A 15,427-nucleotide genomic window follows, 5' to 3' on the forward strand; every position below is an offset into this window, starting at 1 on the left:
GAGGTTTTCTTATCTGTTCAGGGCACAGACACGGCACTGGCTGCAGTTTATAGATCCGGAGTGATCAGCCTGTATTGATTAAATGATTGCCCATCAAGTTGTTGCTCCCCCACAACAACATAGCAACATGGTTTAGCTTCCAGTACATCCTATGGAGTTAGATGCTACTCATAGTCCAACACTCTTTTATCTTTTATCTCCATGACTGTTCTATCTCCATGACTGTTCCAGATCCCAAATAGAGCTTGGTAGGTGAATGCAGTCACATTTGTATTGACCTTGCCTTTTCGGCTTGGCTCTAGCAGAGCTAACAGAGACGTCTGTGCCCCAAATGGCACCCTATTCCCTGTATTGTGCACTACTTTGGACAGGGTCCCATAGGGACTTGGTCAAATGTAGTACACTAGGCAGGGAGTAGGGTGCCATTTGGGATGCGGGCAGAGACAGTATTCATGAAACAGGAACAGGTAATGTCTCAGGTGAAGAGTTGGCCAATCATTAACCAGCCCTGGGTTGTTGTTTCTCTCTCTAGAAGACACTGTATTTAGTCATGCCTGATGGTGCCCAATTCAGGAAGTGCTCCGATATCGGAACAGTGCGCGGTGGCCAGGCAGATTAGGAAGACAAACTCAAGGCTGCACTCCTATCAGGGCCAGGTTCATTAGGCAAGCATTGTTCAACGTTGCAGAGAGAAATGTCATTATTAGTGCTGACGTCCTTATTCTACATCACATAAAGTATTTCTATCGAAATGTTCTACAACGTAGCCTCCGCAAGGCTTCTTTTTTCTAGGTGTACACAGATCCTGTTTCCCAACATGAGCCTCTCCTCACAGGCGGTACGTCTACCTCCTTCATTACAGCGGACAGCTGGATATCCTTCTTATTATGTCATAGCTATAAGACATAATTATGTGGTTTGTTTCTGCACGTGAACAAGATGGAGGAATCTTGTTTGTGGCGGTTTGTTTTGGAACCACCACAGCAACTCCCAGTCAAACTGACTTCAGACCACTAAAACTAATGAGGCACCTACTGTAAATGCAGCATTTTAGGCTGTGAGCTGGTTTGGACCTTCCGATGCTGTTGATGTTTTAGGTTCTACCTTCTGTTGACAATTCATTATATTTCCTTTTTCCCCACATGTCATTAATTTGATCAAAGGCAGGTGAACTCGTTCCATTACATCCAAACCTGGTAAACAACAATATTAGCAGAGCAGACAGACAAAGGGTGACTGGGATATAGGTTAGCATCTTTTTGGGGCTGTGCTTGTCGTCTGTCTGTCTGTCTGTCTGTCTGTCTGTCTGTCTGTCTGTCTGTCTGTCTCTGACTCAGTGAGGTCATTGTGGTCATGTTATAGTCAGGTGACACACTGACAGTCTGGTGGTGACAGAGAAATAGGTGAACTGAGGAGAGCAGAGCAATGGAAAGCACATCATATAGCCTCTTTATTGTTATGTCATTTTTTTGTATTTTTTGTAAAGATTTTTTTCTCCTTTAGTTTATTTAGTCAATATTTTCTTAACTCTATTTCTTGAACTGCTTTGTTGGTTAAGGGCTTGTAAAGTAAGCATTTCACGGTAAGGTCTTGTGAAAAATCAAATTGGATTTGAAATCCCTGGCGACACTCAAGCACATTATTCAGCCTATTCCGTATGAGTTTAGTCCAGAGTAATTCCACAGCCAACACTGCTGATTGAAGCTGTGCTCGGTGGAGGTAGGTAGTGTGCTAGGAGAGATGGTGGAGCGGTAGCCTTGCATAAGACCAGTGTTTCTCTCCTCTGTCTGCCAGCCTGATAATACAGGCACACACACACACATGTTTGTTTTACTATCCTTGTGGGGACCAAACAATTGATTCCCATTCAAAATCCTATTTTTCCTAACCCTTAACCTAACCATAAAACCCCTAAACCTAATCCTAATTGTAACCATAACCCAGACGCCTAAAATACCCTTTTTCCTTGTGGGGACTGGTGAAATCTCCCCACTTCTGGTCCCCACAAGGATAGTAAAACCAAACACACATGAACACACACACACACGAACACACACACCTCTTCTTATCCTGCTAACTAGGCACCAGTGCTGAGTTGCAGTAGAGCTTTACTCACTCCTACTGTAAATGTCACAATAGAGATGTTTCCAGCTCGTTTCACTTCTCCAGGAGGACTGGAATGTGATTTTTAGTGTAGATGTTTTGATTCTGCCGTTAACCTTTGCTCCAATTAGTGGTGGAGGGTAATGAGGTCTGGGGAGGCCACGGCACGGGGGTGAGAGATTTCCTCCGCGGCTCTAACAAGCAGGGAACCTGTGGTGAGGGTGGATGGATGGATGTGCCATCAAACAGTTATGTTCAGGAGTTGTTGCGCTGGTGAATGGCTCAGTCAGTACATTTGTGGTGTGTTTCTGTCAGTGGCGTTTTTGTTGTTGTTGTTGTTCTCCCTCCATTTCCCTTCCCCGACTCTGTCACGGGAGATTCAAGCGCACACACAGTGGAGATATGGAGGGCTGCCTAGTTTGCCAGACAGATGTTGCTCTCCCCTTTTTAATTGTTTCTTTCTCGGTCTCTCTCCCTCTCTCCTTCCCTTCCCCCCTCGCTCCCTACTTCTCTGCTCAAGGACAGTTGTTTACAGTTAGCAGTTGAGTTGAGAACAACCTGTGCTCTAACCTCAAGTAGAGGACTAAATATGCAGGCTGCTCTGGACTTTCTCTCACTGCCATAAATAGTGTGGGGAAAGCATCACCAAGACTCCGCCCACATTACTCATTCCATGTCAACAACCTCCAAAAAACACAGTCAGGATTTCCTAATATGATGTCATGCCTTACATTTTGGGAAAAAACTGTTTTTGTTTAATGCGTGCGTGTCTCTATGGCTATGCGTGTGTTTTTACACAAGTGAATGCATTGATCTGATTTAAGCGTGGCCTAATCGTATATCTTGTCGCTTTCTTGTGTTTTCCTCTTCAGCTTCCCAATATGTTTGGTGATCTTCGTTCCACCTTCATCGCTCTCATGATTGGATCGTATGCATCCTCCGCTGTCACCTTCCCTGGGATCAAGGTAGCTTACACACACGCACATCTACTTAGCTCGTCTACACATGCATGTATACCATGCACACCATTATGGAGGTTAGCTATCAAGGCTAACTATACTTTCTACAATCAGGGCTACCAATTTGACTCTACTTTCATATTCCCGCATGTCAATGTGAAGGTCAGACATAGAGCTAATGTTGTGGTTGTTGGTCCCTGCTTCCTCTCTCATCAGGTGATCTATGATCTAGGAGCCACCTTCATTATTATCCTGCTGGTGTGGGCTGCCTGCGCTGGCCTCGTCTTCATCAACTGCTTCTTCAACTGGCCCCTGGAGCCCTTCCCTGGACCTGAGGATATGGACTACACGTAAGACACTCCGTAACATCACAGTCCATAATATCACACTCCTCAACATCACACTCCATAACATCACACTCCTCAACATCACACTCCTCAACATCACACTCCTCAACATCACACTCCTCAACATCACACTCCTCAACATCACACTCCTCAACATCACACTCCATAACATCACACTCCTCAACATCACACTCCTCAACATCACACTCCTCAAAATCACACTCCATAACATCACACTCCATAACATCACACTCCATAACATCACACTCCTCAACATCACACTCCTCAACATCACACTCCATAACATCACACTCCTCAACATCACACTCCATAACACCACGCTCCATAACATCACACTCCTAAACATCACACTCCTAAACATCACACTCCTAAACATCACACTCCTCAACATCACACTCCTCAACATCACACTCCTCAACATCACACTCCATAACATCACACTCCATAACACCACGCTCCATAACATCACGCTCCTAAACATCACACTCCATAACATCACACTCCATAACATCACACTCCATAACATCACACTCCTCAACATCACACTCCATAACATCACACTCCTCAACATCACACTCCTCAACATCACACTCCATAACATCACACTCCATAACATCACACTCCTCAACATCACACTCCATAACATCACACTCCTCAACATCACACTCCTCAACATCACACTCCATAACATCACACTCCTCAACATTACACTCCTCAACATTAAACTCCATAACATTACACTCCATAACATCACACTCCTCAACATCACACTCCATAACATCACACTCCTCAACATCACACTCCTCAACATCACACTCCTCAACATCACACTCCTCAACATCACACTCCTCAACATCACACTCCTCAACATCACACTCCATAACATCACACTCCTCAACATCACACTCCTCAACATCACACTCCTCAACATCACACTCCTCAACATCACACTCCATAACATCACACTCCTCAACATCACACTCCTCAACATCACACTCCATAACATCACACTCCATAACATCACACTCCATAACATCACACTCCTCAACATCACACTCCATAACATCACACTCCTCAACATCACACTCCATAACATCACACTCCTCAACATTACACTCCTCAACATTAAACTCCATAACATTACACTCCATAACATCACACTCCTCAACATCACACTCCATAACATCACACTCCTCAACATCACACTCCTCAACATCACACTCCTCAACATCACACTCCATAACATCACACTCCTCAACATCACACTCCTCAACATCACACTCCTCAACATCACACTCCTCAACATCACACTCCATAACATCACACTCCATAACATCACACTCCTCAACATCACACTCCTCAACATCACACTCCTCAACATCACACTCCATAACATCACACTCCTCAACATCACACTCTGTAACATCACACTCTGTAACATCACACTCTGTAACATCACACTCGGTAACATCACACTCGGTAACATCACACTCGGTAACATCACACTCCATAACATCACACTCCATAACATCACACTCCATAACATCACACTCCATAACATCACACTCCATAACATCACACTCCATAACATCACACTCCATAACATCACACTCCATAACATCACACTCCTCAACATCACACTCCTCAACATCACACTCCATAACATCACACTCCATAACATCACACTCCTCAACATCACACTCCTCAACATCACACTCCATAACATCACACTCCTCAACATCACACTCCATAACATCACACTCCTCAACATCACACTCTGTAACATCACACTCTGTAACATCACACTCGGTAACATCACACTCCATAACATCACACTCATAACATCACACTCATAACATCACACTCCTCAACATCACACTCCTCAACATGACACTCCATAACATCACACTCCTCAACATCACACTCCTCAACATCACACTCCTCAACATCACACTCCTCAACATCACACTCCTCAACATCACACTCCATAACATCACACTCCATAACATCACACTCCATAACATCACACTCCATAACATCACACTCCATAACATCACACTCCATAACATCACACTCCTCAACATCACACTCCTCAACATCACACTCCTCAACATCACACTCATAACATCACACTCCTCAACATCACACTCCTCAACATCACACTCCATAACATCACACTCCTCAACATCACACTCCTCAACATCACACTCCATAACATCACACTCCTCAACATCACACTCCTCAACATCACACTCCGTAACATCACACTCCGTAACATCACACTCCTCAACATCACACTCCTCAACATCACACTCCTCAACATCACACTCCGTAACATCACACTCCGTAACATCACGCTCCGTAACATCACGCTCCGTAACATCACGCTCCGTAACATCACGCTCCGTAACATCACGCTCCGTAACATCACACTCCGTAACATCACACTCCGTAACATCACACCCCGTAACATCACGCCCCATAACACCACGCTCCTAAACACCACGCTCCTAAACACCACGCTCCATAACACCACGCTCCTCAACACCACGCTCCTCAACACCACGCTCCTCAACACCACGCTCCTCAACATCACGCTCCTCAACATCACGCTCCTCAACATCACACTCCTCAACATCACACTCCTCAACATCACACTCCTCAACATCACACTCCTCAACATCACACTCCTCAACATCACACTCCTCAACATCACACTCCTCAACATCACACTCCTCAACATCACACTCCTCAACATCACACTCCTCAACATCACACTCCATAACATCACACTCCATAACATCACACTCCTCAACATCACACTCCTCAACATCACACTCCATAACATCACACTCCTCAACATCACACTCCATAACATCACACTCCATAACATCACACTCCATAACATCACACTCCATAACATCACACTCCATAACATCACACTCCATAACATCACACTCATAACATCACACTCCATAACAACACACTCCTCAACATCACACTCCTCAACATCACACTCCTCAACATCACACTCCTCAACATCACACTCCTCAACATCACACTCCTCAACATCACACTCCTCAACATCACACTCCTCAACATCACACTCCGTAACATCACACTCCGTAACATCACACTCCTCAACATCACACTCCTCAACATCACACTCCTCAACATCACACTCCTCAACATCACACTCCGTAACATCACACTCCGTAACATCACACTCCGTAACATCACACTCCGTAACATCACACTCCGTAACATCACACCCCGTAACATCACACCCCGTAACATCACACTCCTCAACATCACGCTCCATAACACCACGCTCCTAAACACCACGCTCCATAACACCACGCTCCATAACACCACGCTCCTAAACACCACGCTCCTCAACACCACGCTCCTCAACATCACGCTCCTCAACATCACGCTCCTCAACATCACACTCCTCAACATCACACTCCATAACATCACACTCCTCAACATCACACTCCTCAACATCACACTCCTCAACATCACACTCCTCAACATCACACTCCATAACATCACACTCCTCAACATCACACTCCATAACATCACACTCCGTAACATCACACCCCGTAACATCACACTCCTCAACACCACACTCCTAAACACCACGCTCCATAACACCACGCTCCTCAACATCACGCTCCTCAACATCACACTCCGTAACATCACACTCCGTAACATCACACTCCGTAACATCACACTCCGTAGCATCACACTCCGTAGCATCACACTCCGTAACATCACACTCCGTAACATCACACTCCGTAACATCACACCCCGTAACATCACACCCCGTAACATCACACCCCGTAACATCACACTCCTCAACATCACACTCCATAACACCACGCTCCCAAACACCACGCTCCATAACACCACGCTCCTCAACATCACGCTCCTCAACATCACGCTCCTCAACATCACGCTCCTCAACATCACGCTCCTCAACATCACGCTCCATAACACCACGCTCCTCAACATCACGCTCCTCAACATCACGCTCCTCAACATCACGCTCCTCAACATCACTCCTCAACATCACACTCCTCAACATCACGCTCCTCAACATCACGCTCCTCAACATCACGCTCCTCAACATCACGCTCCATAACATCACGCTCCTTAACATCACACTCCAATAACATCACGCTCCTCAACATCACGCTCCTCAACATCACGCTCCTCAACATCACGCTCCTCAACATCACGCTCCTCAACATCACGCTCCTCAACATCACGCTCCTCAACATCACGCTCCTCAACATCACGCTCCTTAACATCACGCTCCGTAACATCACGCTCCGTAACATCACACTCCAATAACATCACGCTCCTCAACATCACGCTCCTCAACATCACGCTCCTAAACATCACGCCCCTAAACATCACGCCCCTAAACATCACGCTCCTAAACATCCCCTTAACCTGATATTAGTTTAGTATTACTAGTATTTGTTCCTTATATAATTGGTTATAACCTAATAGACAGACAGTTCCTAATATTAGCCAGCAATAACAGGTTTAGGGGATAATATTAGGACTTGAGGTTAAACAACTTAAGCTGGAGTAGGAATATTAAGGCCTTCCTTAATATTAAGGCCTTCCTTAATAGAGTCTCCATTCTCCTTGGAGCTCAGAACACTACATCCCCCAGCCCACGTTCCTCTGCAGCATGGCGAAGGCTTGAGGCCCTGTAAAAAAGGAAATCTAATGAGATGAGGAGCTCAGCTGGCTTTGCTCTCATTCACCTGGATGTAGTCTCATTCTTTGCTCTGTTTTTTTCATCCTCCCCCACTCCCTTTCTCCCTCCCTCTCGCTCGCTCCCTCTCTCTCTCTCTCTCTCTCGCTGTTTCTTTCCCTCCCTCTCCCTGCCTTTCTCCCTTTCTCTCTATCTCTCTCCCTATCTCCCTCAGTGTGAAGATCAAGTTCAGCTGGCTGGGCTTTGACCATAAGATCACTGGAAAGCAGTTCTACCGCCAGGTGACCACGGTGGGGAGACGACTCAGCGTGGGGAACAGCATGAAGCAAAACCCCAAGGAGCTGGCCCAACAGGAGGGCAACAAGCTGTGTCTCTCCACCGTTGACCTGGAGGTCCAGTGCAAGTCTCAGGAGGAATGTAAGTGTCTGGCCAGGCCACATCTGTTCATCCCAGACCAGAGAATATGATGCTTTTGATGTCTTTCAGATCGAGAGTAGGAAAATAAATCATGCATTTTCTGTGCACACCGAGTGTGATGGGGTTCATTGTCTAAATGGATTTGCCATAATGGGTTTCAAGCACTGAACCTCCACAAATCCATACTTCATGAGGCCAAAAGCCAGTTTGCCAGTTTCCTTATTACACCATTTTGAATAATTTGGACACAACAAAGGACATGTCTGCCAGAAACCTGTCTGATGTTAAGCTGTCCAACCACTTCACCAACACAATATCCTGCTCCAGCCATGGTGTAGAATTTAGATAGGAGCAGACTGACAGACAAAAATAGATCCAACACAACAATGCAATGGATCATTGTAGCCTTGCCTTATGGGTAAACAGAGGTAAACAATCGACCATATGCACGATCTGGGCCTGTATCTTGTACTGATCTAGGATAAGGTCCCCCCTTTTTCATATAATCATATTTTTAATGTTATAATAGGCTAAACTGATCCTGGATACAGGCCTAGATCTAGCATATGGTCGACTGTTCCTCTATGATGGATTGCTATTCCATGAAGCGGATTGCTATTCCATACTCTACAACTTTTGTAAAGAAGAGCTCTGACTTCATCAGTGCAATTTTGATGTTTCAGAGTGGGCTCGCCCACCAGCCAGTGTTTTGGTCCCAGCCGCCAGCTTGTCTGAGGGAGCGCTGTCATTGGCGCTGAGGTCATCAAGGCCATCCTCCCTCTCCCAAATTAAATCCTGCAAACGCACAACTGGCTATGCACTTTGCCTTCACTAACCCAGATCTGTACACTGCAATTAGCCACAAACCTCCAAAACACTCTCAAATCAGCCACGTGACCCCTCCTCACCTCCGCTGTGCTCCCTCCACACTCCCTCGGGCTCGGAAACCTGTGGTTCTCTGCAGGCTCTCTTTGGTACCGAACGGACCGTGCAATCGATTCGGACCGCATTCCAAGAAGTGCTGCTCAGGTGGCGGTGGTGGGGCCGGGCCAGAGGGCAGATAGCAGTCAGTAAGGTCCGAAGGGGGTCATTATACACACAGGATGGATGCCTGCGGTTCTGTAACCCTGTTGGACAAGTTCCATGTGTCAGGAGGTTTTCAAGGGGCCCCTTGCTAAGGGCCAACTCCCCAAGCCTCTCTCTTTCTCTTTTCTCTCTCTCTCTCTCTTATATAAATATATATATATCTGTGTTTGTCCACTCATCAATCTGATGCATGTGATGGTGGGGATTTATTTGGTTGTTAGGAGTTTATTCCCTTTCAAAGAAGGCTCACTCAAAGATACTTTGGTGCCTGGGACCTCTTTTGTGGATCGGTTGTGAGAGCAAAGTTGAAAGATTATGTTATAATGTTGTAATTGCATCAAATGGTTGTTTTGTGCAACAGAATAGAGGGTTCGTATAACTCTATTGTGTCCGTGTGAGCTGAAAGTGGGCCTCTGGGGACACGGACAGGAAATGCACAATGTTTTGGGGTGATACCACATTCCAGAGCATGAGTTAATGTTTCTGTACTGGGGTACCTGGGGGAGATGGCTCTTGTGACCCATTCCATACATCTGTTGTGTGTCATGTAGACTGAAGGAGGATGGACTTTGCTATAAAATGCTGTGGTTCAAACCAGCTGGTTGAGTTCTCGGTGGTCACCTCCAGGGGTGGTTACCGACCAGCTCCCGTGCTGCAGTAATGAAATGATACAGTTTGATTGTTTTGAAGAAATCTAAAAGTCTCCCTTTTTGATTACAATAATTCCACCACACGGTTCTTATATCAGCCAAACCATTATGGGACTGTTTTGTATCTAAGTCAACACTGGCCATGGCGACAGTTGCCAGTGTAGGCTAAGTATTTTGAAAATGATCACGGTGTGTCCTTACAAGTGTGGTCACATAGTGTGCCAGTCAAGAATGTAAACCCGAGTGATGATCTAGGATCAGATCCCCCCCCCTCCCTTAATTCATGGTGATCTAAAAGACAAAACTGATCCCAGATCCTACTGAGACGCTTTGTGAATAATATTCTAACTCATACTATGGGTCCAGGACACAGGGGAGACCCAGTGTTATAGACTGAGACAGACTGTTAGAACCACCTGCTCTAATGTAATGTACCAGCCTGTAAGCCCCTTGTCCAGCCAGCATGTCAACGATGGTCCAGTCTCCAGAGCATTGGAGAGATACCTGCATCGCTGGGCAATAAACGCTGGACACATCTGTGGCGTGACCATTAAGACTTTTCAACTGCCCTGCCGCAGCTTTTACAGCTTTGAGACCAGTAGATGATTAACGGACCATGGCCCCAGGCCCCTTGCTTACAGCACGGGCCCCCACATGTTATCTTGCCATTGTGTTACCAGGCTTCCCTGTTTCCCTACCTCCATGTTGTTTCTGAGGTGAAGCAGCTATGCCCTGGTAGTTTTCCATCACGGCATGTGGAGGAAATGAAAGAAGGCATATCCTGTACAGTACACACAGGATAAACCTCAATCTGATTTAAAAAAAAAATATATATAATCCTGTGTATCGTCCTCCATTAATAAATCGAGTTATTCTGCATTCTGAGATTGAACGCAGCATCACTGTTTAAACTTCAGTTTTATTGGAGTAAATAGTCAGGTAGTGTTGTAGACGTTAATCTGTCTCTCCTCCTGTGTGTCCACAGCCCAGTCCTTCATGAAGAGTATCCTGAGTCCTATCTTCATGCTCAGCCTGATCACCATGTGTGTCACCCAGCTGAGACTCATCTTCTACATGGGAGCCATGAACAACATCCTCGAGTCGCTGTCCGACAGAGACTTGAACACAGGTGTGTGTGTGTGTGTGTGTGTGTGTGTGTGTGTGTGTGTCTGTCTTGAAAATGTGTGAGTGTAAGCTCTGGAGGCAATAACATGTCTCTGTCTCTCCTGCTGTTCACAGTGAGTGTGTACACCTCCATTTTCGGAGTGCTGCAGCTGCTCTGTCTGATGACCGCCCCAGTGATCGGGTACATCATGGACTGGAAACTCAAAGAGTGTGAGGATGAGAACGCGAAGCCGGGCAAAAGGTGAGTTTCACACGCACGAACGCACCCGAGCTCGCACGCACACACTCACTCATGCGCAGGCACACACACATACACACACACACACTCCAACAGAGCAATCCTCTGCCTCCCAGATACTCCCCTAGCATCCACAGGACACTACTATGTTATTTGTATAACCAGGGAGTATGTGTGTAACATGTGATATCCCCTCTGATAGAGATCTTACCCAGCCCAAGCGTCGTGACAGACAGATTCAGAAAATCACCAACGCCACACGGGCCTTCATCTTCACCAACCTGCTACTGATGGGCTTCGGGGTCACCTGCCTCGTCCCCAACCTCCCTCTCCAGGTAAGTCGTCCCACTGTTTCCTCTCCTCCATCTCGCTCTCTCTTTCCTCTCCTCTAGGAGCTGTGGAGAAGCACACATTTCACTGCGTGCTTTCCCAGTGTTTTGTAAAGCCCTCCTATAGCCAAAGGGAGAGATCTTGGTGCAGAGAAAGAAAGAGGAGAGTGACTCACATGTTATTGCAGCTGATCCATTGTTTAATGCAACAGTGTCCCCTGGTGGACAGTTGTCATTACAAGTTATGCAAGTTATTTACAACCCAGCTCTGGGAACATCTCTGTCAAGCCATTATTTATTAAACATGGACTCCATTTTAGAATGGAGGGACAGGGCACCATGCATGCCCTGGGTCTGTAGATTCTGGAACACATCATGTTGAACTATTTCTCTTTTCTTCTCTGCCTTCAGATTCTATCGTTTATTCTACACACCATTGTGAGAGGATTCATCCACTCTGCAGTTGGAGGGCTCTATGCTGCTGTGTAAGTGTCTCGTGTGTGTGCGTGTGTGTGTGTGTGTGTGTGTGTGCACGCACAGTCCCTTCCACACAAGCGCCTCATGTTGGTTGTCCTCCTTAGGTACCCGTCGTCTCAGTTTGGCAGTCTGACAGGCATGCAGTCCCTCATCAGCGCCCTGTTTGCCCTGCTGCAGCAGCCCCTCTTCATGGCCATGATGGGCCCCCTGAAGGGAGACCCCCTATGGGTAAGAGAGCAACGACCTTTCACCCTTTCCAGTATACTAATGTGCTATGAGCATAATGCTGCAAAGGCTCCTGGATACGACTGATGTGTAGCAGCCACCTTGTTCTAAAGCAATCTGCCCCGAGTACATGTCATAGCACACACTGCTGTCCCGATGTGAAAACAACACCGCTGTTGCCTCCATTCTTCTCACTGTTGATGTCACTTCCTGTGTGTGGTTGTGCGCAGGTCAACGTGGGCCTGCTGGGGCTGACGGTGCTGGGCTTCTGCCTGCCTCTCTACCTGCTCTGCTACAGCCGCCAGCTCCAACGCCAGAAGCAGGAGCGCGAGGAGGACCCCAAGATCTACGTCCAGATCAACAACGGCAGCACGCCCGAGGCCTTCATCTAGAGAGACAGACTGACGGAGATTTGTTTCAACAATGAGAAGGAGGAACGGAGAGTGTGGGGAGGGAAGAGGTCACAGGTGTGACTGAACTGTATGATGAAATCGCAATCTCACCCACCAACTCCGGTCCCTCTACCGTCTGCACTTGCACTCAGACGATTCTCTCTCTCTCTCACCCCCCCCCCCCCCCACACACACACACACAACTCCCTTACATTCCCCCTCAGACACAGACATATATACAAACACATACACACAAGCGCTCGACACACACACCCCACGCCCACTGCCAAACACACTCTGTCAAACCTACAGTATATGTTCACCAATCTCAGAGAACTACTATGATAAACGCGCACACTTTTACACTCCCCAGAACATCATTGACTACATACACTGTGAAAGACACGCAACAACACACACGTTGTGAAACCTCTTCAACACACGCGCGGTTCCTTTTCCATGGACACACCACCAAATGGACATTGTTCATCTTTTCACCACTGAAATGAGAAAGGACAACCGCGGGTCTGTGAACTGAGGAGAAAGGAGAGAAGAAGAGGCAGGAGGATCTCCACGACTTTCTCCTCCCTTCCAGTCTCCTCTTTGTTTCAGTGCTCTTATCATTTTTTTGTCAATGATGCCATGCTCACTCCTGCCTGTCAGTGCAAAAAGAGGACACTGATTCTCCGGTCACCCTGCCGAAAAGAACTAGAGAGGAAGCAAGCGTTCAACGCCATGTCAAAGACCCCCAGTGCTGGATGTGGTGACTTGAACCAGATAAGCAGATGACGTCCTCCTCGCCACCACAATACCCCGCCACCAGTGTTTTTACATGTGTTTTCAATGATGCCAGTAACGACGACGAGTATCGCCTCACTTTCTAATTCTGATCCAAGTTAGTCTCGCACCGTCTCGTGCTGCACTTGGGGTCTTCTACTTCACGCCCTGAAAACTGGTTTAATGATTAGGATGTTATTGAAACATTATCGAAACGTTTATTGGCGATAGGCCTGTATTTTTCTCTGTGGTTGTTACATGTCAATGCCTCTCTGTTGTCGCAAGTAGTTCGGACTCGAGGTAGGAATGAAACAGGTGGTATAAAAGTTCCAGTACTCCAAATGGTGCTAAGAGTTCATCCTGCTATAACGTTCCCATTTGGTTCTGTAATGTTCCCATAACGTTCTGCAGTGTTGGGGATAGTCATCAATGTAAATGGTAAATTGGTAAGAATGGAACCTCATGCAACCTTTAGAAGCTAGTTGATGTAACCCTCTCATCTAGCGAGTGTTCCTTCCAGTGTCTCAAAGACCAAATCTTGTGACTCTTGTCTTTTTAGTTCTGCCGTTGAGGATAACAGAGGCGTGGAGTGTTAAAGCCACAGAGGAGCTGTCGTTTTAAGACTGTTCAAACGGCTCTAGGAGAGTAGAAAGCGAAGGCATGTTCTTTGTAACACTCAGCACTCTAGGTAAAAGCCCGAGGCAATAGCTTTGCTTTGAGTCACTCTGAGCTAAGAGCAAGTGATTCGGCCAATGGGTTTCCAGTGAGCAGTGTGCAGGCCAGCGTTTTACTTCTGAGGAATACTATGTGACTGTGCAAAGTGGCTGTGCTTCAAACAAAAGTATGGCACAGGTTGAAACAAGCCTCTTACCGGTAATAATGGTACAGCACAGCTGTAGAATAAAAGGGTTCCTAAAGGGTTCTTTGGCTGTCCCCATAAGAGAAACGTTTTTGGTTCCAGGTAGAACCCTTTTGGACATCCGAGTAACTGTTTTAGGTTCTAGATAACACATTTTTTCCCCTAAGAGTGTAGGCTAGGTTATCAAGCACCAATGCATGGTCCTACATCACTCTCACTGGATACACTGACAGGACCACTGACTGGTCTTGTCTTGGCAGTCGGTTTTGTCGTGCAAAATGAATTTCTTATTGACTTGGTGTGTTTTCTTTTTATTTGTGATGACCAGATGTTGTTTTTGTCAGGAGATCTGGTTTTTAAAAAGTAATAGTTTTGTCAACTGTGTTTTACCTGCAAAATGATACTGACATGCTGTTCAAGCTTTTGTTCTGTTTCAAGACAAATGTGATTTAGTACAAATGGTTTTACGAGAAATGGTTTAAGATAGGAGATGTGTAGCTTACGGTGAACTGTGGTTGCTATGGGCCTATACCTGCCACTGTTCTACAGTACCTGAATTACATTGATGAATTTCAATTCTGATTCGCTGTAGCAATAAGTACTTATGTGAGTTGCTGAGCAATCCTCTACTCATCCCGGCAACACATAACTCTGAACACCACTGTTGTCCAACCACACACACATACA

The 15,427-nt window shown here is 46.3% G+C and overlaps 1 protein-coding gene across 1 annotated transcript in view; it reads left to right on the forward strand.

Annotated features, from left to right (window-relative positions):
• Positions 1-14,757, forward strand: part of LOC135546187 (large neutral amino acids transporter small subunit 4-like) — a 30,315-nt gene extending 15,558 nt beyond the window's left edge. Inside the window, exons 6-14 of the mRNA XM_064974403.1 lie at positions 2,976-3,068; positions 3,279-3,412; positions 8,380-8,582; positions 11,304-11,447; positions 11,558-11,684; positions 11,884-12,016; positions 12,422-12,495; positions 12,592-12,715; positions 12,943-14,757. Of these exons, the coding sequence (XP_064830475.1) occupies positions 2,976-3,068; positions 3,279-3,412; positions 8,380-8,582; positions 11,304-11,447; positions 11,558-11,684; positions 11,884-12,016; positions 12,422-12,495; positions 12,592-12,715; positions 12,943-13,104 (1,194 nt within the window). The 3' untranslated portion in view covers positions 13,105-14,757. The remainder of the gene's footprint in view (positions 1-2,975; positions 3,069-3,278; positions 3,413-8,379; positions 8,583-11,303; positions 11,448-11,557; positions 11,685-11,883; positions 12,017-12,421; positions 12,496-12,591; positions 12,716-12,942) is intronic.
• The last annotated feature ends 670 nt before the right edge of the window (positions 14,758-15,427 follow it).

This window comes from Oncorhynchus masou, chromosome 9 (assembly GCF_036934945.1).
Source record: "Oncorhynchus masou masou isolate Uvic2021 chromosome 9, UVic_Omas_1.1, whole genome shotgun sequence".
In the NCBI taxonomy this organism is placed as follows: Eukaryota; Metazoa; Chordata; class Actinopteri; order Salmoniformes; family Salmonidae; genus Oncorhynchus; species Oncorhynchus masou.